The sequence below is a fragment of the Ictidomys tridecemlineatus genome, chromosome 10 (genome assembly GCF_052094955.1).
Source record: "Ictidomys tridecemlineatus isolate mIctTri1 chromosome 10, mIctTri1.hap1, whole genome shotgun sequence".
Classification (NCBI taxonomy): domain Eukaryota; kingdom Metazoa; phylum Chordata; class Mammalia; order Rodentia; family Sciuridae; genus Ictidomys; species Ictidomys tridecemlineatus.
In genome coordinates, this window is record NC_135486.1 from 111,506,863 (window position 1) to 111,534,193 (window position 27,331).

Here is a 27,331-nt window from a genome sequence, read left to right on the forward strand (position 1 = left end):
TCAATGACCAAATGTCCCAGATACCAGCTCTTTGTAAAGAACTCTGCTAGGGACTAGGGGCATAATAGTGGATAGTACACAGATCCTGCTTCAGAGAAGTTCACATTCTGGAAAGTTAAACAAAAGTGAAATCCAATTATGCTGTAGGACATTTAAGAGAACAACAACAAGAGAAATGTGTTCCAGGTATACTAGAAGTTGTCCAGGGGAGGATGTGGCTCCGTGTGAAAAGGTGGTGTTGAAAGCCTTTACCAGAAGAAATTTTGACTGAGGTGGGTTTTGAAGGATGATTAAGAGTCTTCTGGGCTGGGGCTGGAGCTGAGTGGTACAGTGCTTGCCTAGCATGTGTGAGACCCTGGGTTTGATTCTCAGCACTGCATAGAAATAAATAAATAAATGCCATCAACAACTAAAAAATATTTTTTTAAAAAGTCTTCTATGGGGCATGAGGGCATTGAAAGAAGAGGAAAGTTCATGAGTAGTTATTTAGATATAATTTTTTGGGTGGAATTCAAAGATTTTGTAATGAAAACACTCATGGAGACAAAAACTGAGTAGAGGACATTTAATTCTAATGTTTCACTTGAGTTTCTGATAAGAAGCAATTACCTTTGGGCATAATGATTACATTGATTGAAGTTTTAAAAAATATTTATTTTATAATTGTAGGTGGACATAATATCTTTATTTCATTTTTATATGGTCCTAAAGTTTGAACCCAGTGCTTCACATATGCTAGGTGAGCAATCTATCACTGAGCCACAACCCCAGCCCCATCGAAGTTTTTATAGATAATTTTTTATAAAATCTGAGCTCAAAGATTAAAATAGGCATGTCTCTATATCATACTTCCAACTGCCAAGGTGGAGGGGGCACCTGGCTTCTGCAATAATGGGTGTAGCACAGATAGTTTTTTCTATTGGTTGAACACCCAGACCCACCTCCTTTCCCAGCATGTAAATATGCCAGTTTAACGTCATTGAATCACAGCTGCTCACAGAAGGCAAGCTTGGCACTTATAGATCACATATCTGGAAGGACAGTAGTGATGGACCAGATCCCAAACTATTCCATGGAAACCTGGGTTCTCTTGGGAATCATCCTGGTGCTCCTCTATCTGTGAGTAACTGTCCCGGTTTTTCTCCTATTGAAACCTCCAATTTCTGTGACTAGGAGGTTTAGTGATATGATTTGAGCTGGAGGGTGAACTTCAGAGTGAGTCTCAGTTTGAACCTAGATTAATCAACCAGAAGAGTTCAGTAGATACAGATTACAAACAATTGGACACCTTTGGAAAAGTGATGCACCCTTTGTAAACTTTCAGAATTCTGGGGGTAAAGAGGGGTCTTCACAACTTTCTCTGTCATTGTTTATCTTTTGTGTTCTATGTGCACTAGAAGAGACATATAGGAGGCTTGTCTCCTGTGGAACAGGTGGTTCTTGCTCCTCCTCCCACATCCCAGCACCATTTGTAAAATGCATGAAGTGCAGCTCAGGTGCTAAGACAGGCTCAGACTAGTACTTCCCTCTGTTATCTTCCCTTTCTCTAGAATAGCCCTCCTCCAAAACCTCAAATGCTCCACACTGCAATATGCAACTACTGCTGAATGATTAAAATATTGAGCAAAGACCTGGGAGAAATTTGGAACTTTTATTCCTTAAGTTAGCATCAGTGTAGAGATTTGTTTCTCCCTTGATTTGAAATCTAAATACAGTATCAAGAGACACAAGTTTCCAAGCCCTTTTTGTATTTTAAATATTTGCTTATGAAATTCCAGTACAGGAGCATGAATAAAACCATCTAGTAGAAGAATTCCTTTAAATAGTGGAATTCCTGGGCTGTGGTTATGGCTCAGTGGTAGAGAGCTCATCTGGCATGTGTGAGGCACTGGGTTCAATCCTCAACACCAGATAAAAATAAATAAATAAATAAAGGTATTGTGTCCACCTACAACTATAAAAATATTTTTAAAAATGGAGGGATTCCTGGTTTAATGGAGCATGGGAAGAGAGCAGTTATTTCTGATTGAGGGTAGAAGACATTGCCCCAAGGAGACCTTTGACTTCTATCTTAAATCCCCTTTTACAAGAGTAGGTATTCATAATGATATGAAAATAGAAAATATAAACCTGGTTGTAACAATTGAAGTAAAGGGTAATATTCAGGCTTTTGTTGCATCTATTTTCCCTCCAGTGGCATTGTAAAATTAATGAAAATGTTTTAAATTTATTCTGTTCAACATTACAATTTCTTTGAGGTAATTTCTTCATGTTCATTCTGAAGGTCAAAATAGGACCCTTGGATTTTGTATTTGTGAAAAACAACCTGTTTAAAAATGGCCTCATTTTTTTCAACAATTGAAGGAATATTAATCTAATACATACGACCATGACGTAGATTGCACATGTCTTTAAATATAGCTGCCCAGCAGGTTATTCTTACTCAACAGTTTCCCATATACCAGTGTTCTTAATCTCTTACAGCAGATGAGTAACAGAGAATGTGGACCAGGGATGCAATAAAAGGCATCCATATAGGAGTTACAAAAAAGTGGGAGAATACTCCTGTTTGATTAGTTAAGAAGTCCCAGAGTGGGGATGGCCGCCACTGGAGGCCACTAGAGGGGCAAACATGATGGCATCAAGTCAACTTTATAAATTGACAGCAGTGAGTGAAGTGACCTGGAAGAAATCTAGTCTGAATGGCTCAGGAATTTTCAAACTCATGTTTGGGGACTTATATCAGATATTCACTATAGCATTGGGAGCCTAATGATGGAACTCAACAATAATCAGCTGCTTTGAGCTAACTATTATGACTTTTGTGGTCTCTCAGGGAATGTGAGAGAGGAGATGATGAGCATATGTTATTAGAGCCATTGGAGTTTGTTTTGTTTTTTGTTTTTGTTTTTATTATTTAGGGCCTACCTGTTACCTGCCTGGCTTCACTGTTCCTATTCTTGATCAGTGACTCGTGAGCCACTATATACACACAGTTACAATCCCTTGACCTGGATTTCTCTTCCACTTTATAGATATGGGACCTATTCACATAGATATTTTAAGAAGCTGGGAATTCCAGGGCCAACACCTCTGCCTTTTTTGGGAACTCTTCTTAATTATCGCCGGGTGAGTGTCATTTGAGCTCCCTGTTTTGCCTCTTTTGGTTGCAAACACCTGCTTAGTTACATCAGTAGAAATTTAGCTCTGTGAGAGAAGTTTTGAGATTTTAAGCTTCAGAAACTGTGTGAGGGCCCCATCCAAAGCACAGTCAGGTTTACTCTGAGGCTCTGTTTACAACTCCTCATAATTTCAGGCACTTCTGTTGATGAGCTCAGGACTCTGGCACATCAACTATGTAAGCTGTGGACTTTATGTTCAGACTATGATCATTCTCACAGAGTTTTTCTGTTTTTCTCAGTGCAGATTCTGGGAAGGTACACTCATATCTCTGGAATGCTTTATTTGCACAGTTAAAATATTACAAATGAAACTTAGTATGAGGAAGATTAATTGCTTAGCTTTTATGATGAAAACCCACAGCCAGTGTCTAACTATCTGTGTCTTATGTGCAGAGAGGTAGCATCTCACTTTTTCTAAGTTGAGCTCCAGCACAGGAAGGCAAGTCCACTTTTATTTGCTCACTATGTCACTTACTTACTCAACAACATGATTGTGACAATATAAATTTCCTAGGCTAGAAGAGGTTTCTTGTGTCTTTACTCCCTAATTTTAACAGAATTCTACCACAAAACATGAGATAAATTAAAATGATACTTGATGAGGAGATAAAAGATCATGCATGGCCCTGGGAAACACTCATTTTCTCTCACTCTGGATTTCCTCGTGTGCCTATGGAGGTGATAATTCAGAAGGCCCCAGTATTTCTGAGAAAACACAAGCAGACAAAGTAATACTGCAGAAGAGAAGCATGTTGTATTCATAAACAAGGGGAATTGTTGATTATGTATAATAGTTATAGAAAATTCAAGTAACTTTACATATTTTATTTCAAATATTGCATATTTTCTCTTTTCTTCTCAGAAGCCTCTGAATAAGAGCTTCTCTCTAACCACCTATGAGGAACAGCAAGCCTGATTTCATGGGATTTGGGTCATTTGATGGAATGTCAGTACATTTGCAACAATAATGTAATTTCATTTTGTTCTTCTTCCTAGGGTTTGTCTTATTTTGACACAGAATGTTATAAAAAGTATGGAAAAACGTGGGGGTGAGTATTCTGGAAATTTCTCTTTGATAGACTTGATATGATGTGGTTCCCCATTGCGTGAGAACAACCTCAGCCCAGAACATTTGGGATTCAACCTTCTGTGCTGCAAAATCCTTGGAGGGTTTTCCTGTCAAAGGTTCTGCATGTCACTAGGAGTCTGGGTCTACAGTCTGACTTAGGTTGAGAATGTTGCATGTTTTGGCTTTTCTCTTGCTTTTGATTACCCAGAGTCTCCAGCCTTACTTTGTGTCCAATGTCTGGCTATTCCTATCTTCCCCATTTTCTTTCTTTTTGACACCTTTATAGGAATAAAATGTATTATTTGAGAACTTATTCTTTCAAAAAAATCATGGGCTTATAAATCTAAAGCATCATCTCTTTCCTCCACTGATTTCCTTTTAAAGACAAAATTCCCTTACTTAAATTTCAGATTCAATGTATGCTTTTGAACAAAAGGCTGGGAGGTACTCTAAAGCAGATGGAAAACCATTTCTGCTCAGCTTTTCATTTCCTTTACTTTCTTTATTCTTTTTAATTGTCACAATCATTGTTGCTCATATGCCATTTTTAAGTTTTCAGTGTTGACTTTTCAATGAAGCATTTCTTTCTCTCCTTCATCTATTTGATATTAAGACCAGAAATAGAATGTAGTTCCACCAGTGAGTTCCCTGGTGGATTTATGGGGTTTATATTGGAGAGTGGCCTCAGCTAACTGTAGAAACTATTCCCTTTCAGAGCTGGTGGGTGTTTGGTGGGAGGCATAGATGAGGTGTAATCATTTTGCTCTACAGTAAAAATAGTGGTCGAAGACATTGACTCTTCTTCTCTCATCAATCCACAGAAAGCCACAGGGCTGGCCCAGAGTGTTCTGCTCAGTTGACATGGCCCATAGACACCATGTGATCCAAGGACACAACATGCCCCACTGGATCTCCAAAGCCCCCATTTCAGCTACCACTTGCAAAACTTATTAATTGTGAGGAGTTAGTCAATTATGTGCCTTCGATTTTTCACAAACCTATATCTTTACATGTAAAAAGTTTTGGAGACTTGGGCTAAGGCTGTAGTTCAGTGGTAGAGTGCTTGACTAGCACATGTGAAGCACTGGGTTTGATCCTTATCACCACATAAAAATAAACAAATAAAGGCTTCTGTCCACCTGTAATTACAAAAATAAGTAAATAAGTAAATAAACAAATAAATAAATAAGTTATGGAAAGTAGTATAAGCAATACTATTGTATTCACCATCTAGATTTAACAAGTGTTCCAATGCTATTTCTAATTATGATCTCTTAGAAGGTGTATTTTGTCTCTAAGTTTCTTTTCCTACCCCTATTTTACCTACATTACCCTTTATGCTATGAAGACTTCAGTGGTTTCTGTGGTAGAATCCCCAACCAGAACTTCATGTTCCTATGTATTGTAGGAGTAGCCAGGTAGAATAGATAACATCAGGATCAAAGTCTGGATTCCTGCTACAGAATCAGGCCTCTTAGATTTAATCAGCCTTGCTTTCCCATCACAGCCTGTTTGATGGTTCACAACCTGTTTTGGCTACTACAGAGCCCAGCATTATCAAAACAGTGCTCATCAAAGAATGTTATTCTGTCTTCACCAACCGGCGGGTAAGTACTCACTTTTCAATATTATAATATTTATTTAGTTATTTTTAAGTTTTTATTTGTTCTTTTCAGTTATACATGACTCTAGAATGTATTTGACATATTATACATACATAAAGTACAACTTCCATCCTTGTTTTTGTTCAAAATGTGGACTTTCACTAGTTGTGTATTCATATATGAACATAGGAAAGTTATGTCTGATTAATTCTACAGTATTTTCTATTCCCATCCCATCATCCTTTCTTTTGTTCCCCTTTGTCTAATCCAAAGTAACATTTATTTATTTAATTTATTAACTCAATTTTTATTCTGAGATATTTACAAATTCAGAGGACATTTCTTGCCAAAAAATTACCAGAAACTTTCATGTAGAATTTATTCTTCTTTAACCAATGATAATTTCTTACATGACTATAAATTTATTGAGTTCTTGTTCCTATAGTAACAGGAATCTATACAATCTAGGCTTTTTATTTTCATTTTCCTATTTTTTTGTGCCTATATGAATGAGTGTGCAGCTCTGTCCAAATGAATCACATGCCTTCATTTGTGTAGATTTAGATTATGTTTTTAATCTGTTTTCACCAATTCTTTATTATCCTTAGAAATGTGCCTGACTTCTTGTGTGGTGACCACATTGGACAAAGATTGCACTTATAAATAGGGAAAATTCTATCTGTATTCCTTTTACCTATTTGTTTTTCTTTTCCTCTGACATCAGCTGGGAGTTCCAGTGTGAAGTTGAATAAGAGCCAGGAGAGTGAACATTTGAAGGATATAGACTTTAATCTTCCAAAGTTTACCCCAATTTTAGATGAGTCTAATGTGTGTGTGTGTGTGTGTGTGTGTGTGTGTGTGTGTGTGTGTGTGTGTTTGTATTCCCATACAATCTCTATCTTCACTTTTTAAAAACTTTGGAGGCTAGGGATATAGCTCAGTTGGTAGAATGCTTGCCTCACAGGCACAGGGCCTGGGTTTCAATGCAAAATTTAAAAACTTTGCTTAATGTATGATTATTGTGCATGATATTCGGATTTTCTGTGATCTTCAATACATGCATATATTGCACACTGCTCAAATCCAGCCTCTATTTACTTGCCTTCTACATACCCCTTCCCAGCATGTAGAAATCACTAATATACACTCAGATGAATGTTTTTTTCTTGTCTTTCTGTATATGACTGTGCAGACATTGTTGAATTATTCCTGTTGCTTGTGAGAAAGCATTCAGTTTGCCACCAGTAAGTATACTGCTAGCTAAAAATGTTTTTTTGTAGAATCTCTGTCAAGTTGAAGAAGCTTCCCTCTGCTCCTAATCCCCTAAATGTTTACAGTGAATAAGAGCTGGAAGCATACAATTTTTGGAGGTGGTGGGGTACTGGAGATTGAACTCAGGGTCACTAGATCACTGAGCCAATATCCTGGTCCTATGTTGTACTTTATTTAGAGACAGGGTCTCACTGAGTTGTTTAGTACCTCACCATTGCTGAGGCTGGCTTTGAACTTGTGATCCTCCTGTCTCAGACTCCTGAGCTACTGGGATTACAGGCATGCACCACTGTGCCTGGATGGAAGCATACATTTTAACACAAAAGTATATTTTAGATAATGGAACTAAATTTCAAGGGTTTTACTTTGGTAGTCTAGCACCCAGGTGAAAAATAGAATTATCTTTCTTTTATTCTCTGCCCTTTTAGAAAATATTGAAAGAACTTCCATTAAAAACTTGTGTTTTTTTTTCCTTTTTTACACTTGTATTTTAAATTTTTTGTTTCAATATTATTATTTTTAAAATTATCATTCCTAGGGACCCCTTTATCAAGATGCTTATGGTATAAATGCATGTAAAGACAGAACTGATCATAGGTAACATACAGTTGACAAAGAACATCTAGTATCTGTCACCAATTGATTTCTGCTCTGCATAGCCCTGGAGGTTGTACTAGGTCCTCTTAGGTCTTCTTTCCATCTATTCCCCTGGAAAAAGTTTCCAACCAAGTAGAAATTTTGCATCTAAATAAAGGTTGGAATATAAAAATCTAAAAACAATGTGAGGTCCCTGGGTGTCTCTTCCAAACTCTCAGGAGGTTAGGCTCTTGAAATAGATATTATTGAGTGTCTGAAATAGGCCCTGATACCTAGTATGTAGTCATTAAGCATTTTTTTAAAATAAATGATACTTATTTAACAACTTTTGCAACTGTGGAGACCTTCACATTTATGTAGGACAAAATCTCTTTTCTCTGGGCTCTAGGTTCGTGGTCCAGTGGGATTTATGAAAAAAGCTATCTCCTTGTCAGAGGATGAAGAGTGGAAGAGACTGAGAACACTCCTGTCTCCAACCTTCACCAGTGGAAAACTCAAGGAGGTAAGGAGGGATTTTCATTAAAAACATAGGGAGTAAATCTGGGGATGTGTAGAAAATGAGGTAGATAGTAGTCCCTTTTAAAGGCCTTTTAAAGGGATGGTTCTCTGAATTTGAACTTCCTAAAAGTGTTCTTTTATGTTTTAGAAGAGATGTAGTAAGATTCATTATAAATGTCCCATACTTCTTCATCCTGGGTAAACCATAGCCTTGGGGACTGAGTTTCTCAGTTAACTATGGGTGATCTTGTGTTTTGTGTGTAGATGTTCCCCATCATTAACCAGTATGGAGATGTGCTGGTGAAAAACATGAGACTGGAATCAGAGAAGGGCAAGTTTATCAACTTGAAAGAGTAAGTAGCAGGGCAGCTCTGGCATTCCAAGCTCCAGCAGGAGCCCCTTCAACTGCCTGCCACAGAACTGAATCCTAATTTTGAGCTAATATAATTAGCAGACAAAAGCAAGTTTGGAGTCACAACTCCAACTTTTCATCCAAGAAAGGGCTGCTCCCAGAGGGAGACAGAGCAGCTGGGGGAGAAAGTTTCTCTCCTGTATCCACCAAGGTTTGTTTGGATACTGTTTATGACTTTGGATATACTAGAAGACAAAATACTGTCAAGGTCAAGGTCACCTTTTTGAGCCCTCTAGGAAGATTCAGTTATTCCACCCTTGTCCTGCTGAAGCTCAGTTTGCACACAATTGTCATCATCTACATTTTATTTGTGCTACTGTAGTATTCTGATTATGAATCTTATACCTGTGTGGGTGAAATTCTTGAGTTCAGAGGGGAGTCTACTTCACCTCACTGTTCCTATCAATTCTGGAACAACGGTAGTACCTCATTTTAAACTCAAAGAACTCATGGTCAGTGTGAAAGGATCATAGACTTATCTGATGGTCTAGCAGATAACTGTTGACAATGTGGGGCTCTCTGTTTGTCTTCCTTGGGCACATGAACTTACTACTACTTCTTGCTGCATGTGTAGTGGAAGGATTGGGAAGAGGCACTGGTTTTAACTTTCCATGTCATTCTTTATTTAGCATCTTTGGGGCCTACAGCATGGATGTGATCACTGCTACATCATTTGGAGTGAATATTGATTCCCTCAACAACCCACAAGATCCCTTTGTGGAGAAAGTCAAGAAGCTCTTAAGATGTGATTTCTTTGACTCTTTGTTCTTCTCAATAAGTATGTGAACTACCATGTTATTCATTCATTCTCTTTTAAATAAGAGGGTTATTGATACATAATTAATATACCTTTGTATTACCCCCACTTATACAATTAAATGGTTTTCAGTACAAAGATATATGGAGCCATCACTAGTGACCATTTATCAACTCAGAAGCAGGCTATAATTTCATTATTAACTCTCTATTTTCCAGGTCTAAGCAACCATGAATCTATTTTCTGACTCTATAGATTTGCTGATACTGTGAATTTTCTACTAATGGAATCCTAAAAGTCATGTCTGACTTCTTTCATTTATCATTGTTTTTTCAAATTCTTGTATCCTACAGCATGTGGGAGTACTTCATTCCTTTTTTTTAATTTAATTTATTTGTTCTAATTAGTTATGCATGACAGCAGAATGCATTTCACTATATAATACACAAATGGAGTGCAAGTTTCCATTTCTGTACTTGTACTTAAAGTAGATTCACACCATTTGTGTCATCATACATGTACCTAGGGTAATGATGTCCATCTTATTGCATCATCAGTCCTATACTTATAACCCTTCCCTTCCCTTTTCTTTCCTTTGCCCTATCCGAAGTTCCTCCATTCCTCCAATAAGCACCCCCCCCAATATGGATCAGCATCCAAATATGAGAGAAAATATTTCGCCTTAGGTTTTTTTGGGAATGGGTTACTTCACTGAGCATTGTATTCTCCAAATCCATCCATTTATCTGAAAATTTCATGATTTTATTCTGTTTTAATGCTGAATAATATGCCATTGTGTTTATTCACCATAGTTTCTTTATTCATTTATCTACTGAAGGGAATCCAGATTGGTTCCATAGGATATCTATTGTGAATTCAGCTGCTATAAACATTGATGTGGCTATGTCTCTGTAGTATGCTGATTTTAAGTCCTTTAGATATAAACTGAAGAGTGGGATAGCTCGGTCAAATATTGGTTTCATTCCAACTTTTCTGAGGAATCTCCAAACTGATTTCCATATTGATTGCATCAATTTGCATTCCCACGAGCAATGTAAGAGTATGACTTTTCTCCCACATACTCACCAACATACATTTTTGCTTATATTCTTCAAAAATACCATTCTGAGAGAAGTGAGATAAAATCTTAAGAGGAGTTTTGTTTTGCATTTCTGTATTTACTAGAGAAGTTAAACCTTTCTTCATATATTTATTGACCAATTGTATAGCTTCTTCTGAGAAGTGTCTGTTCAGTTACATATCCTATTTATTGATTGGGTTATTTGTTTCCTTGGTGTTAATTTTTTGAGTTCTTATATATCCTGGAGATTAGTGCTCTATATGATGTTTATGCTGTAAAAATTTTCTCCAATTCTTTAGGCTCTCTCTTCACCTTATTGTTTCTTTTTAGTTTCAATCTATTTGACTCTTGATTTTATTTATTGCACTTTAGGTATCTTGTTAAGGAAGTCAGAATCTAATCCAAGATAATGAAAAATTTGGCCTACTTTTTCTTCTATTAAGTTCAGGGTCTCTGGCCTAATTTCTAGGTGCTTCATTCATAATCAGTTAAGTTTTGTGCATGATGAGAGAAAGGGGCTTAATTTCATTTTGCTACATATGGATTTCCAGTTTTCCTTGCATCATTTGTTGAAGTGACCATCTTTTATTCCAATGAATGTTTTTGGCACCTTTGTCTAGTATGAAATAACTGTATTCGTGTAGGTTTGTCTCTATATCTTTTGTTCTGTACCATTGTTCTGCGAATCTGTTTTGGTGCCAATATGGATTTCCAGTTTTGCCAGTACCATTTATTGAATAGGCTCTTTTCTCCAGTGAATACTTTTGTCACCTTTATCTGGTATGATATAACCATATTCATGTGGGTTTGTCTCTGTGTCCGCTATTTTGTACCATTGGTATACAAGTCTATTTTGGTGCAGATACCATGCCTTTTTATTACTATAGCTCTGTAGTATAGTTTAAGGTCTGGTATTGTGATGCCTCCTGCTTCACTTTCCTTGCTAAGGTTTCCTTTAGATATTCTGGGTCTCTTATTTTTTGAAACACATTTTACAATTGATTTTTCTATTTCTATAAAGAGTGTCACTGGGATTTTAATAGGGATTGCATTAAATGTGTAAAACACTTCTGGTAGTATTGGATTTGCTAGAATTTAATTGAAAATTTTTACATCTATGTTCATTAGAGATAATGGTCTGAAATTTTCTTTTGTAATGGTCTGAAATTTTCTTTTGTTGATGTGTCTTTGGCTGTTTTGGAATCAGGGTGATACTGACCTTATAGAATGAGTTTGGAAATGTTCCCTTTTTTGCTATTTTATGAAATAATTTGAGGAGTATTGGTATTAGGTCTGCTTTGAAGGTCTTGTAAGAATCTGGATGGCTGGGGCTCTTCTTTTTATGTAGGCTTTTGATGGTGTCTTTTATTTCCTTGCTTGAAATTGATCTTTTTGACTTGTGTATATAATCCTGATTCAGTTTGGGTAGATCACGACTCTAGGAATTTATTGATGGCTTATATTTTCTATTTAATATGAGTATAAATTTTCAAAATAGCTTCTAATTATGTTCTGTATTTCAGAAGTGTCCGTCATGATATTTACTTTTTCATCACAGATTTTAGTAATTTATGATTTCTCTCTCTCTCTCTCTCTCTCTCTCTCTCTCTCTCTCTCTCTCTCTCTTTCTCTTTTTCTCTTTGTTAGTGTGGCTAAGCGTTTATTAATTTTATTTATATTTTTCAAAGAACCAATGTTTTATTCTGTAAATTTTTTCAGTTGTTTCTTTTGTTTCAATTTCATTGATTTCATATTCAATTTTAATTATTTTCTGTATTCTAATACTTTGGGTTTTGATTTGCTCTTGTTCTGGGGGGGCTTTGAGATGTAATATTAGGTCAATTATTTGTTGACTTTACTTATTTTAAGTAATGAACTCCATGTAATAAATTTTCCTCTTAGTACTGCTTTCATAGTGTCTCAGAGATTTCTATATGGTTTGTATCAGTGTTGTATCAGTGTTCTCCTTTACCTTTAAGAATTTTTAAATCTCCTCTCTGATATCTTCCTCTATCTCTTGCTCATTCAATAGCATTAGTTTTTTAGCCTCCAGGCATTGGAGTACCTTCTATTTTTCATTTTATCATTGATTTCTAATTTTACTCCATTGTCTGATAGAATGCAGGGTACTCTTTCTGTTTGTTTGTATTTGCTAAGATTTGATTTGTGGCATAATATATGGTATATTTTAGAGAAGAATCCATGTCCTCTTGAGAAGAAAGTGTATTTACTCATTAATGGGTGAAATATTCTCTATATGTCTATTAAGTCCAAGTTATTGATTATATTATTGAGTTCTATAGTTTCTTTATTTAGCCTTTGTTTGGAAGATCTATTAGATCTATACTGGTTAAAGTCATCCAGTATTATTGATTGTGGTCTATTTTACTCTTGAAATTGAGAAGAGTTTGATAAATGTAGATGCTCCATTGTTTGTGGGTGTATGTATTTACTAGGGATTTCTGCCTTGTATATCAATTTAATGTTTACCTCATAAAGTAAGGGTCAGTATGTTTTCCAGAAAAGCCACAACCATCTCAAGTTCCCACCTGGAATGCACAAGGGCTGCTGTTTCTCTCTTTCCTGTCCAAAACTTAGTTTTTCCCATTGTTTTGTTTCTAGCCATTCTCTCAGTTGTATTGTGGCATCTCATTGTGGGTTTGATTTTAATTTCTATAAACTAATATGTTGAACAAGTTGAGCTATTTTTATGTCTACTTTCTATAAAGGTATTTTCAAGTCACAATTGTATTTCTGTTTGTAGGTGAGTTGTATAATTTCTATATTCTGGATACAGATTCCTGATGTTCTGTGTTTTGCCATATTTTTCTCCTCATCTACAGGTCTGGTTTGCCTTTTTGATTGTATATTTGGAAGTACCATCTTTTTATATTTATAATATATAATTTTTGTTTTTATTTCCTTTCTTTGGCTTCACAATCTTAGACTCCAGATATAAAATTGTAAAGCTTTACTTTCTTGCTTTTTTCCTAAGAGTTGGTTTAATTTTATGTTTACATCTTTGGTCCATTTTTAGTTGGATGTTTTTACCATATGAATCCAGGGCCTAACTTTAATCTTTTGTATGTCTCTGTCCAGATGAACCAACAGCATTTATTGAAAAGAATGGTTTTTTCATATTTTACTTTCATAGCACCTTTCTCAAAAATTCTTTGAACGATAGACATGTGGGATTATTTCTCATCAACACTACAATTCATCTTTCAGTTTTTTTGTCTTTGAATTTTAAGATCACAATATTTGTAAAGAATAATAATTTAAATTCTCTTTTTCCTATTCCTTTTATTTCATTCTTTGGCCTCATTGCTCAAAGATTTCAATTGATATATTGACTAAAAGTGGTGACAGTGGACATCTATGTCTTATTCCTTAATTTAAACAAAATGCTTTTAGATTTTTCTTGTCCATATGCTGTTTGGGATTTTCATGTATAACATTTATGATGTTGAAGTAATTTTCTTCTATCCTTTGCTACTTCAGTGTTTTTAATTTTTGATCAGTGCATTATAATTACACATAATATTGAGCTTCATTCTGACACAATTATACAAGCATGGAATATAATTTGCTCTATTTCAGTCTCTAGTACTTCCCCTGTTCCTCGCCTCTCCCTCTAACCTGTTCCTTTTCCTTTAGTCTACTGGTCTTTATTCTATTCATTTATCATTCTTTTTAATCAATGCATTATGGATATGCAAAAAGATGAAATTCAGTATGGTGAATTATATGCCCCCTTTATGTCATCCCAGAGCTATTGGAAAATCTCATCAAGGTTTCTTTTTTTCTCTTTTATTGCTGACTGAGGTTTATATATCTTGTTTCAACTGTGAAGTTTTATCTTCCAGGTGATCTAATATATTTACAAGAATTCAGCTAAATTTTTATTTGATTTATTGAGATTTTTATTTCTAGGATTTGTTTGGTCTTTTTAGAATATCTTTCACATCCTGTGTTCTCAAACAGAGTTCATTCCTTAGATCATGTTTTTTGTTATTGATAATGTTAACAATCAACTTTCTAAATAATTCGCTTGGGATTTCATCAACTGCAATATTTGTGAATTTAGTATTGGAGGATAATAAGGTTTGGAGACAGGCTGTCATCCTGTCTCCACATGTTTGCTGACATTCTGTATTTGTGTATATGTTGAGATGGATTCCTTCTTCTCACGTATGTGGGGGCATTTAATGAATATTTATTTCATCATTTTAAGCTCTGATATGAAGACATATCTTAGCTTTAACACATCTAATCAATGTAATCAGTCTTGGGCTCAAGAACATGTACGACTTTCAGAGAATAAGTGCCAGTAACAGTAATAACTCAATATCAAATCTTATATCAACATATACTGTAGTATTTATTACTAATGAGCTCTGCAACTCTATTAACCAAAGAGAAAAGTAAGTGAGAATTAACATAGAGTAGGTGGAAAAGATTTAGCATTAACAATATAGTATGACAAACTGTATTAGGAAGGATAGAGCATAAAGAAAATAAAAAGTAAAATAAATAAAATGTGAGACAGAGAAAAGAGAAAAAAAAACAATGAAGCTGAGGAGAATGGAATGGAGGTGAAAGAGAAGCAGAATTCACATGGGATTCATTTCATTCAAAAAGTAAATTATATGAATTCTAAAAAATACATACAGAGAAGACACTGGGAGTTTATCTCCAATAGTGAATGCAAGACCACACATAGAGCTTCACTTTTCTTCCTGTTGAATCTTTAAATTTGCAGACATTGATTTGTTGGGTTTTGATTTAGAATCTCCCACCTATGAAAAATTTTGTGTGATACCAATGTCATGCTCTTTGTCTGTTTTCAGCTCTGGCCCAAGCTGGCCAAACTTGCTGGAGGAGTTTGTGTGCTGAGCTCTGAACCCCTTGCCTGGCAAGCATCTGCTGTGGGAGTATTGTCTGATTCAGAGCAGACTTCACTTTAAAAATGACTTTGTTCTTGTGACTGGGGTGGGAATGTGAGTGTGGTAGGGTTGTTGGGCAACTTCTAGAAAACAAAGACATCAATATAGGATCTGGGTGTCTGACACCCCTCCTTCAGAAAGCCTGAGTCCCTGTGTTGGGTTGTGTGTGTAGAATGTTTCCCTCCATCCCTCAGACCCTCTGGATCTTGGGGAGGTGGCACAGGTGCTGTGGGATGCTTTCACAGGCCCAGGGTTTTCAAACTGACCCTGATCTGTCCTATTTCCATCTCCTGCCAGCCATGGTCAGACTGCCAATTTCAAATGAAAGTGTCCTTCACTCTTCACTCTGCAGACTGTCAGACAGCTGCAGCTTGCCCCACAAAGCTTCTCCTTTTCTGTGTTGTAGTCCCACTCCTGTGTCAAGATTGATGCATGATGTGTACACCTGCCAATACGGTAAAAGGTAAGGATTAGGTGGCCATTTTTCTTGGAATTTAAAAAGAAAATATACCAGAAACAATACAAAAAGGAGAAAAAGTGAAAATGAGTGAAACATGAAAAGCAAGGGTAAATTGCAGGGATTCCTAGTCTCCCTCCCAGGAAGTACTAACAGAGAATGTTTTTAGCTGATGCCCCTTCCCCACTTTTACTCTCTGCTGGAGAGTGCCTGGTCTTTCTGTTGAGCTAGCTCTGATGAGCTTATTTTCTTCTCAGATGATGATTTTGTTGAACAGCAGCACCATTCATCTTAAACTGGGAGTAATTTGGGCCCATTGGGGAGGAGCTTCCTCTTCCCAAGTGGAACCAATGCACACCCAGAACTGCTGCTATCTATCCCATGAATTAATTCTCTTGATATTCTATAAGTTGATATTTTTGGATTTTGCCTGATTGCTGGTTTTCTGGGTTGCTTGCTATCATTTCCCCACAGTCTTTCCATCTCCCCACAGAACTGTTGTTTTAATTCAATCTCCAGGGACTGCTGGGATGTTATAAGTTCTGGTGAGACACCATTTTTTCCTGATCTCCAAATCTGAATTTTCTTGTATATAATTTTTTTTATGATGTTGGTTTTAATTTGCTAATACTAGTTGGTATTTTGCATCCATAATTATAAGATATATCAGTTTGTAATTGCCCTGTGTTATCTTTGTGTTAAGTCTTATGATTACTTTAACTCGGGCATTTTAGGATCTTTTACAAGTGTTCACTGTATTCTGTATTAGAAAATACTAGATATTTCTATGAATATTTGTGAAGAAGTAGAGAATTGGTATTAGTTCTTTGAATGTTTGGTGGAATTGTCCATGGAATATCTGGACCTGAGCTTCTCTTTGTAGAAAAGTTCTTAATTTCTATTTTAATCTCATCATGCGATGTATGTCTATGTATATTGTCTATTACTTTTTGTGTCAGTTTCTATTGTCTGTGTTTTCCTAGGAATTTGTCCATTTCATTTAACTTATGTAATTGTTGTGATAATCTGATTGTTACAATATCTTTATATTTCTTTCTATGTTTATAATGTCAGTATTTCCCATTTTTCATTTTGAATGCTAGTAACTGTTGTCTTTCTATTTCTCGGTCAGTCTAGCTATTATTTTGGCAACATTGATGATATTTTTCAAATAATCACATGTGTTTTTATTAATTTCTTCTATTGACATTATTTTTCTATTTAATTAGATTACACTTTGGTTCTCAATATTTTCTTCCTTCTGCTTTCTTTAGGTTTAATTTGTTCTTTTTTTTCATGATTTATTGTGTGAAGTTAGATTGTTCATTTGTGATCTTTGTTTTTATTTAATAGATAACAATTTTCTGCTACACAATAATGGCTTTTTCTTCATTCCACAAGTGTAATGTATTATGCCTTCTTTTTTTTTCTTTTAATACTTTATCTGTTTTCCCTTTATATTTCTTCTTTCATCCAGTGTTTATTTAGGTGAATATTGATTAATTTTCCCATACTTTGAGTTTCCCAATTTTCTTTCTAAAAAATGCCTTCTGGATTTCTCCCATGGTACTTGAAGAACACATGCTCTATTGGGCCCATCCTGTATGCTCTTACTTGAAGAGCATGATTAACTGCAGCATCAGACTAAAGCCTAGTTTTATCCAAAAAAATGCTATTTCAGTACACAAAGGAGAAAGGGGTCAGGGTTTTCATCTTGCTCCTTTGGTCACTTTATAGAGATAGAAGGGGGCACTGATTTCACTGGTGTAGTGGTGGCCCTATATATGACATCCTCTTGCTCAGCCGAGGGCCTGGAGCCCAATCAGTGGTCCTAACAGGAACAGTTACTCTTTAGAAACCCTTGTGACTTCCACTTTTCTGATTGTTAGAAAAGATGTAATTGCTTCAGGTAAATTTTACATTTTTCACTGAAGTGTCCTTTGTTTTTTCTTTTCCCTGCAGCAATCTTTCCATTCCTTACTCCAATTTATGAGGCAATGAATATCTCTCTGTTTCCAAAGGATGTCACATTTTTTTTAAAAGAAGCTATAAAGAGAATGAAAGAAAGTCGCCTTCAAGAGAAACAACAGGTAAAATCCGGTGATGGATACAGAGGAGGTCCATTTTTTGATAACTTATTTGTCTATGGGTGTATGACTTCCAAACTTCTTTGTATATTTTTAAAAGGTAGATGAAGAACTCTTGGTTGAGAGTAGTAGAGGGTTTTCATTTGGGGAGAATAAAAAATTTAACATCTTGTAACTGAGCTACAAGAATGAATCAGAGAGGGAGCTGAATTAGAGTAAGATGTATTCCAAGCTTTTATAATTATGTCAAAATGGACTCTACTCTCATATAACTAAAAAGAACTAATAAAAAGATTAAAATAAATAAAATTATATATTTCAAATATTGGAAAAATAGTGAACCAAAGAAAAAACATTTACAATTAAATAATAGGCATGGAATTTAGTTTTTCAAGGCATAAATATTGCTGATTGAAAAAGTCCCAAATACTCTAAAAAGGAGTTCTTGTATATTGCTGAGTAGAATGTAAATTAGGACAGCCTTTATGGAAAATTGTCTGGAGGGCCCTCAGAAATCAAATACACACCCACCTTATGATCCAGCAAACTCACTACTGGTTATCTAGCCACAGAAAGTGAAATCAGAATGTCAAAGTGAGATATGTACACCCATATTTATTGCTGCACTAGTTTAAAATTGTTCCTATTAATTGATCTAAATAGATTTTGAAAATATCCATCATCAGGAAATGATACATGCAATTAAAGATGTGTCTAAACTGACATAAACATCAAATAGCATATACATATATCAAAGTAATCAGGTACATTGTTAATATGTGTATACCTTAATGTTTTCATATATCAGTTGAAAAGATTTTTTTAAATAGAGGAATTTTTTTTATCATATCCCTTCTCTTCAATAGATAAAATTTCAACATAATTTTTTCCTGGTAGTTTAATTTTATCAGATTTTATATTGTCAAGAAATCATTGAATTTACAAACCTCTCATTTTACACAAACTCCATAGAAGGCATCTTCAGGGAAGCTGGTACTGTCTGGCCCCTAATGGAGCAGGCATGGGTTTGTTAGGTGAAGTTTTTTTTTTCATGTACAAAGGCCAGCACAAGGTTGTGTTCAGGCCAGGGAGCCAGTGTGGGCCCTCCAGGTGTCAGTACAAGTTCATAGCTTCAAGCATAGTGGGATATTTCAAGAAGCTTGCCCAAAATCTAATGATGAGCACTATAAATGTCAGGAGACTTATCTGTGGCATCTTTGATGAAGAATTAAGGCAGTAAAACAAAATATTGCAGTCCAGGACATCTCCCTGAGAAAACAAATGTAACAGGACACAAATCCAGCCACTCTCTAGCCAGGAGGTTGTGTTCAGAATCCACAGCAGCTCAGAAGCAGGAAGAGCAAAGAGCTGTAGCTATTGAATACCACAGCCAGTTTTCACTTAGGGAACCGTCCTACTCTCCAAAGTTTGTAGATGGATACTTTTCTTCCCTGATGTCTTAGGAAACTCCAGCTGAACTTCTGCACTTAAAGAAATCATAGTCTCAGAAGGGTAGATAATTTCTGCATTCTTAATTTTTTTCTGACTTTATAATTAACATTCTATCTTTGAAATCACTCTGTTTCTAGCATCGGGTGGATTTTCTTCAGCTTATGATAAATTCTCAGAATTCCAAAGATGTGAAATCTCATAAAGGTAACCAAGGTTGCTACCTGGTCTACTAATGGGGAAACTCAGTGGGAAGGTTTATTCTTGAAATGTTCAGCAGGTTTTTCAGAAAGAAGAGCATTTCTACCAAGTTGCAGAAAGGCCATGCTTGGATATTATATACAGTAGTGTGAGGAATTTTTTAGAAGCACACCTAGAGCGATGTTCAATGTTGAAGATGATATAAACAAGTATTTCTTTCATAGCATGGTATTTTTATTCAACTTATTTTCTTAATATTTTTATTTGATGCTCAGTTTCTCCCTTATTTGTCCACTAGAACCCCTTTCATGTAGGCTCTTGAGTCCTCTATTATTCTTGTCACCTTTCCTTGTGATTGTTTAAAAAGTAGATTCTGTTTATTCTGAGAAATTATACATCCATAACGATGTAGAGCTGAAAACATAGAGGTTCTCCATGTAGTATTGAATACACTGCTTCACTCTTAATATCCAGCACCAGAGAGTTATATTTGTCACAGTTCAGGATCCTGTATTGATACACTTCTATCATTCAAACTCCACAGACTTCCTTAGGGTTTGCTCTTTGTCTTTTGCATTCTCTGACATGTATCCAAATTATAGGAACATACAGTGTATTCTGTGCCCTTTTCATTTATTTTCCAAGTATTTTCTTGCTTTCTGATTTAAGATATTCTAAATCAGAATATTTCTGCTCTGTTTCTCCAGACAGCTTTGGAATCAGTGATTTTTCCCTGAATCTTAGGGTTTTATTTATTTATTTATTTAGTAATTAATGGAATTTAGAAATTAAAATCTGTGATTATCTTGTGGATTTTTTGCTTTTAAATACTCTCAGCAGACAAGTTTATTAAAATGAAATACTTTTACATGAACCAGAGGAAAGAAATACTTCTGTATCTACTCACATCCAGTGATATAAACAATTTTTCTCTCTCCTTCAAAGGAATTTTCTTAATTTAGAGCTTATTTCTGTGACACAAATACTCCCATTGCAGTTCTAATTTGGGGTACCTAGTGTCTTGACAATCATATGAAAAAATCCTGAATGTTGAACAATTAATTTTAGAGTGAGGGTTGGGCTTATTACAGCCTGCCACTGTACATAATTTTTTAAAAATCTTTATTTTTTTAGTTGTAGGTTTACACAAAATTTTATTTTATTTTATTTTTATGTGGTGCTGAGGATTGAACCTAGGGCCTCACACATGTGAGGCAAGCACTCTACCACTGAGCCATAAGTCCACCCCCCCAGTGTACATATTTTTGTCTTCACATGTGCATATACATACATACATACATATATCTATGCTATATGTATCTACCCAGTTCTATTCAGCTCTCTGTGATGATGGAGACAGTCTATAGTTTAACTGTTTCAGAATAATAACCACAAAACACACGTGCCTACTGGCCATTTGACATGTGGCTAGTGCCACTGAGGAACTGAAGTGTACTGACTTTCAATTAATTAAAATTTAAACATTCACATATGTCTGGTAGGTATGAATGCAAACACCTGAGGTTCAAAACTTGACATTATTATTATTATTATTATTATTATTATTATTATTATTATTATTTGGCATTTGGGAGTGGGGTACCCGGGATTGAACTCAGGGGTACTCAACCACTGGGCCACATCTTCAGCCCTACTTTGTATTTTATTTAGAAATAAGGTCTCATTGAGTTGTATAGCACCTTGCTGTTGCTGAGGGTGGCTTTGGACTCGTGATCCTGTTGCCTCAGCCTCCCACTAGGATTACAGGTGTGTGTGCCACTGCACCTGCCCCAAACCTTGACTTTATAGTCCTATTTCATGGGGTTCAAACTCACTGGGATAAAAGATTTTATAATTAGATGTTATCATGATAGCATCATAGAAAATCACCATAGAAAAATATATCAGTAAATCTGAACTCTGTAGACCTTTCAAACACTTGTTTTGTGTATTTTTTTTATCTTGAATTGCATGTTTGGCATAGGGACAATTTTTTTTTCAGGGCCCCAGATATCTACACGTCCTAATGCATTCCAAGATACAGTAGTTAATTTCATAATTATGCTTAGCTCCTGTCAAGAGAAAAAATCAAGTTGGAGGTCAGCTTCCATCAGAAGAGCTGTTTGGTGTGTATGAATTAGAGCAGAGAGAGGGCATGTACTAAGGAAAGTGACATTCAGTCATAACTGAATAAGTGTTGTGTTTTACTAAAAGAGACCCTACTTTTTTACCACATGTCATGCCCACTGCCACTCTATTGACAGTTTTCTTTTATGACTTTAATGACATTCATTAGATCAGTGTCAGTCACTACTCTTCTAACATTGTGTGTTACTCTGTAGTTTTTGTGTATTCTGAGATGATCCATTTTGAAGACAAATACCCCAGGTCTTATATTACCTAATACCTCTCACTTCCATGAGCCCTACTTTTCAGGGGAGGATATGCACAAAAATCATCACATTTTATGGAAGCTCACATTTTGACTTGGTAGTTCTAGGGTGGGTTTGAGATTCTGTGTTTCTGATAATTTCCCAAATGCTGTTGATGCTGCTTGTCCATGGACCAGGCTTTGAGTAGCAACAGTCTCTTTGCTGTCCAATATTTTCTTACATTTCCTCCAGCATGCTTAGATGAAAGATTCTTCAGTTTCCCACACACTGAAATGTTAGTATTACAAATAATCAAATCAGTATCTCAAGCTATATGTTATCTAGAATAATTTAAAATTGTCCTGGACAAGAATATCATCTTCTTTTTACTTACACAAAGTAGATTTATGATAATCTAAGGGACATATTGATTATACTGTGTATCTTAGATAGAAATGGTGTTTCTTGAAATTACCTATCTTTGGTGGTACTGAGAATGGTACAGTTAGTAGCCAAGTCCAAGAGTGGTGTAGACTTCAGGAAAACTGGATTAAAAAAAGTTTTCCATTGTCTCCCCTATCAGATAGACGCGAGAGTGAAAACAACTCTGAGAATGAACCTGAATTGTTTTTCTATGGTCCTGCTTAGTGATCTTTGGGTTGTAATGGAATTTTTCTTCATCCAAACTCTGATGTTGTGATTTGCTGGATTTACCTAAATTGTGTTTCCTCTTCCATTAGCCCTGTCTGATCTGGAGCTTGTGGCCCAATCAATTATCTTCATTTTTGCTGGCTATGAGACCACTAGTAGTGCTCTTTCCTTCATATTGTATGAACTGGCCACCCATCCTGATGTCCAGACCAAACTGCAGCAGGAGATTGATGCAGCTTTGCCCAATAAGGTGAGAATATGGTACCTGGAGAGGGAGGAGAGAGGTGGAGCCTCAACAAGACTACCTCCTTTGCACTTCCTAGGAGGCTTTGGCAAAAATATAGTCACTGATTCTTTTTACCAGCTCTAATTTGGAAAGAATATAAAGAGACAAATGAAGAAGAAAATAGCATTTTGGGGAAAATGTTATTCCCAAAACTACAAGGAATTTTGAAAAGAGTGAAATTTCAGTTGTACCCATTACCAGTTACCATGATGATACCTAGGAAGTGTAAGCATGTGTCACTCAAGTGTCCAGATCATTATCTCTGCTGATCTGTGGCATGAGCTCCTGCCTAGCTGTCTGCTGAGTGAGCCTGGGCTTTGTGGGCAGGCCGATTCTGCTCTGCTCCACACATCTTCACACTCTAGTCATATATTAGAGAGAGGCAGCCAGGGGATGAGCCAGGTTTTCTGGATCCTGAGCCAAACTCTTTACTTCTACCTTGTGTCCTCTCCAGTGACACACAGGCATTAGTTACATGTAGTGCCTGCTGTCCTCACACCTCTCCCTAAACGGGGAGTCTATTGGATATGAAGACACCTGGTCTCTGGGGCTGGCATGCCTGGTTTGGCAATGAAGTGGGCACAAAGCCTCTTCTTCGGAGCTCACAATAAAGCCATGGAGAACAACCAGGAGACTGGTCCAGCAACAGAGGGTGGGGATGAGAGTGGCCTCTTGTCCTTCTTAGAATGTTCTCTCAAACTGAAATTGTGTGACATGGTGCCATCCAAACTTAGCCTTCTTTTGGTCGTATTAGGGTGGAAGTTACCAGTTTCTCCCTACATTTTTACATGATGTAGTGTTATCTCTATGAATTTATATATATAATCTTCAAAGCAGGATTATTCAACTATAAACTGATGTAGAAAGGTTATTTCCTTTTTTATATGTTCTATTTACTTGAAATAGATGCATGAGTTTTCTAGTGAAAGGTGACAGTGACTTTCACATATTTTGCTTGAGTGTAATTGTCATTTTCTCTTTTTGGTGCCATTAGTCACTTTTCCTCACATTATAATAAGTAGTACATGATGCTGTTGAGGACATTACAAACTGAATTTGGGATTGTCCCAAAGGTCACTTATGGACATAATTACCCTACACTTCTCAATTGGCCATGGATATTGTTGTCAAATGGGCATGATTGTTATTAGAATACTTAGACAATTGTAAGCACTACTCTCCTTCACCATTCTGAGTATATTTGGGGATCTTCTATCACTTTAATAATACAGCATAGATTGAGTTTAACGTTAGTTTCAAACCTTAATTCCCCCAAATTTCTTATATTCCCTTCAGGCACCTGTTACCTATAATACCCTGATGCAGATGGAGTACCTGGACATGGTGGTAAATGAAACTCTCAGGTTGTACCCAATTGGTGCCAGACTTGTCAGAATCTGTAAGAAAGATATTAAAATCAATGGAGTATTCATTAGGAAGGGGACACTGGTGATGATACCAATCTTTGTTCTTCATCGAGACCCAAAGTATTGGCCAGAGCCTGAGGAGTTCCTCCCTGAAAGGTACAGGGACCCGGGGAAAGGGAACAAACTGGGCTAGGCTGATTCAAGCATATCCTTGTATCTATTAGCATAGGTGACATACAGGTAACTGTGCAATCATTTTCATGTATGTCTTTTTATTTTAAGCTGTTTTCATGTTACAAACATGACATCTACTTGCAAAATGGTATAAATTTGTGACAAAAAACAAAAAGGATGCTATATCCATCCAGTATCTCAAATTCTTTAAATAATCTCAAGTTTATAATGTGATTATGTTCTCATAAACGTATTTCTGTATAAATATACTTTTTTTGCAAAACTAGTTTGTATCATATTTATTTGATTTGAAAAAATGTTTAACAATAAGCTGTAAATTTTTCATTATCACTTGATGACACTCTGTATGTACAGGTTTTCATCTGTGATTTCAACTAAATATAAACATTTTTCTTGCCATTCTCCTATAAAATGTCTAATATAATAAGTGTTTGTAGAGTATGTACATTTCATTAGTTATTATATGCAATCCAGAGATGATTTAAAATATATGTCAGTATGTGCTTAGGGTATACAAATATTTCTCCATTATTTTTATAAGAGACATCATCACCCAAAAATTTATAGTGGCCAGGTGCTGAAACTAATTCTCCTCAGATATAGCACCATGACTGTGTATGTGTGTATGCATGTGTGTGTGTGTGTGTGTGTGTGTGTGTGTGTGTTTTCAAATTTTATAGAATGTGCCATAACTGACAAAACCATTATGCCATTTCATTTTATGTGTTTATACTTTATATGTCTTATATTTTTTTTGTGTGTTGTTTCCTTTACTGTCTCAATTTACCATGATTCCTTTTAAACTGCATTAATCTCATCTCAAAAATGACTGAAAGATCTAATAGGTTAAGGGAGGAGGGTGGGTGGAAAAATTCCATAGCTTAAAAATTCTCACAGAAAAACAACAGCTGGATTTCAATAAAAATCAGCCCCCAAAAGCCTCTTTTACACCATTGCTTGGGGGTGTCTAAGGGACACTTTGAAACAAGTAACTCTTGTGGTTTTAATGTTTTGTTGATCTGTCATCTATTGTGAAACCAGGTTCAGTAAGAAGAACAAGGACAGCATCGATCCTTATGTGTACATGCCCTTTGGAAATGGCCCCCGAAACTGCATTGGCATGAGGTTTGCTCTCATGAACATAAAACTTGCTCTTGTCAGAGTAATGCAGAACTTCCTTTTCCAACCTTGTAAGGAAACACAGGTCAGTAGATTTTCATGTACATGTTTACTTGAAGATGTTTTTCCAAACATAGGAACCTAGTCACAGAAAAAAATATGCTCATTCATCATTTAATTCTTAGATCTATATTTCAATGAGTCTCTTTTGCACCATCTTTGATATTTTAGAGTTCTTCACTTTGGGGGCTCTAAGTCTATGGCTTTATGAAGACCAAAGTATAAAAAACTATGGACTCAATGCAGATTAGTGTAACATGTGTATGTGTGGACTGTGAACTTGAGCACAGTGTAAGTTCAGCTTTAAGTCTCCTGGAGAGACCCTGTGCACAGTCATGAGGTGTGGTGACCACAGGATTATGATGTTTAAGTGAAGCTCTCCTCACTAGAACTTACACAACTTCCCTATTGATAGTGGTTCACTTCCAGGACTTGTGGGTTTAATATGCAACTTTTCCTTCTCAGTGGGCCATCTGCATGGGAGAGGAGGATAGAGATGATTTCAGGGCCAATTGTCTGATAGGAAGAGGTCCTCTGACACACCAGGAATGTGGCAGATACTTTCTGCAAGCTCTGTCTTCTCCAGGCTGGTACTTCTCAATCTAAACAATAAATTGCTTCTTACTGAGAGCAAAAGAGTACTCTGTTAGAGATCCCCTCAGGCTTGTGGAGTGATTCTGGAAATGGCATGAGGATTTAGTGAAAACACTGAAGGGCTCATAAGTTCCCCATTTGCACTGTGCTTAGAAGCCAAGAGAAGATTCCCAAAGAGCAAAGCAAAGCATAAAGGTCTTAAGGAATTAAGACCACTTCCATCATTCTACAGATTGAGTTCAACTGGGATAAGTGAACAGACCCCTGGAAGTTGAAGACTGTTTATGACATTGAAGTGTATAAAACCTCCTCAGTGTTCTTTGTTAAGTTTCAGCAGGCAATAAATTAACTTTCTACAGTTCTCTAAAAGTTTGTCTTAATGTGTAGGAATCTATTTTAAATTTTTGAAACTTATTTTTTTTTAATTTACAAGTTTCTTAAAATTATTTTTTGTTTAGTTGATGGACCTTTATTTTATTTATTTGTATGTGGTGCTGAGAATCGAACCCAGTGCCTCACACATTCTACGGAAATGCTCTACCACTAAGCCACAACTCCAGTCTTTAATTTACAATTTTATCAATAAAGTAAATAAGTCGATCTCATTTTGTCTCAGGCCTAGTATAAGAGATATTTATAAAATATTTTTTTCACATAAATGAATAATTTTACTATCCCATCATCACACATGTTAGAGAAGGAGTAGGAGGAATTCAAGATACATGAAAGTAAAAGTAGTTTTCATGTTTGTAAAGCATGACTGTGCTTAATGTATCTTCTCTACTTTGCTTCTGTGGTTACTATTGCTTCATTCATTGTGCCTCATTCTCCATGTGCTTGGCTATATGTTACAGATTCCTATGAAATTAGGCAAGCTAGGAATTCTTCAACCTGAAAAGCCGATTATTCTGAAGGCTTTGTGCAGAGATGGGACAATTAGTGGAGCCTGAACTTCTCTAACAATTTTTTGCATGGTTCTTCTTGGACACTGGGATACAGAACATGAAAGAACAAAAATTTATTTTGTGAAGAAAACTCAGAATGAAGGTAGACTCTATATTCCTCAATTGGTGAA

The 27,331-nt window shown here is 35.9% G+C and overlaps 1 protein-coding gene across 1 annotated transcript; it reads left to right on the forward strand.

Annotated features, from left to right (window-relative positions):
- Window positions 1-1,048: 1,048 nt before the first annotated feature.
- On the forward strand, window positions 1,049-27,331 carry LOC101971980 (cytochrome P450 3A4-like). The gene is made up of 13 exons (XM_078023765.1): window positions 1,049-1,119; window positions 3,036-3,129; window positions 4,179-4,231; window positions 5,759-5,858; window positions 8,113-8,226; window positions 8,487-8,575; window positions 9,264-9,412; window positions 17,838-17,965; window positions 19,552-19,618; window positions 22,725-22,885; window positions 24,218-24,444; window positions 25,525-25,687; window positions 27,111-27,331. The coding sequence occupies exons 1-13, from the start codon at window positions 1,049-1,051 to the stop codon at window positions 27,204-27,206; spliced, it is 1,512 nt and encodes a 503-aa protein (XP_077879891.1). The 3' UTR covers window positions 27,207-27,331.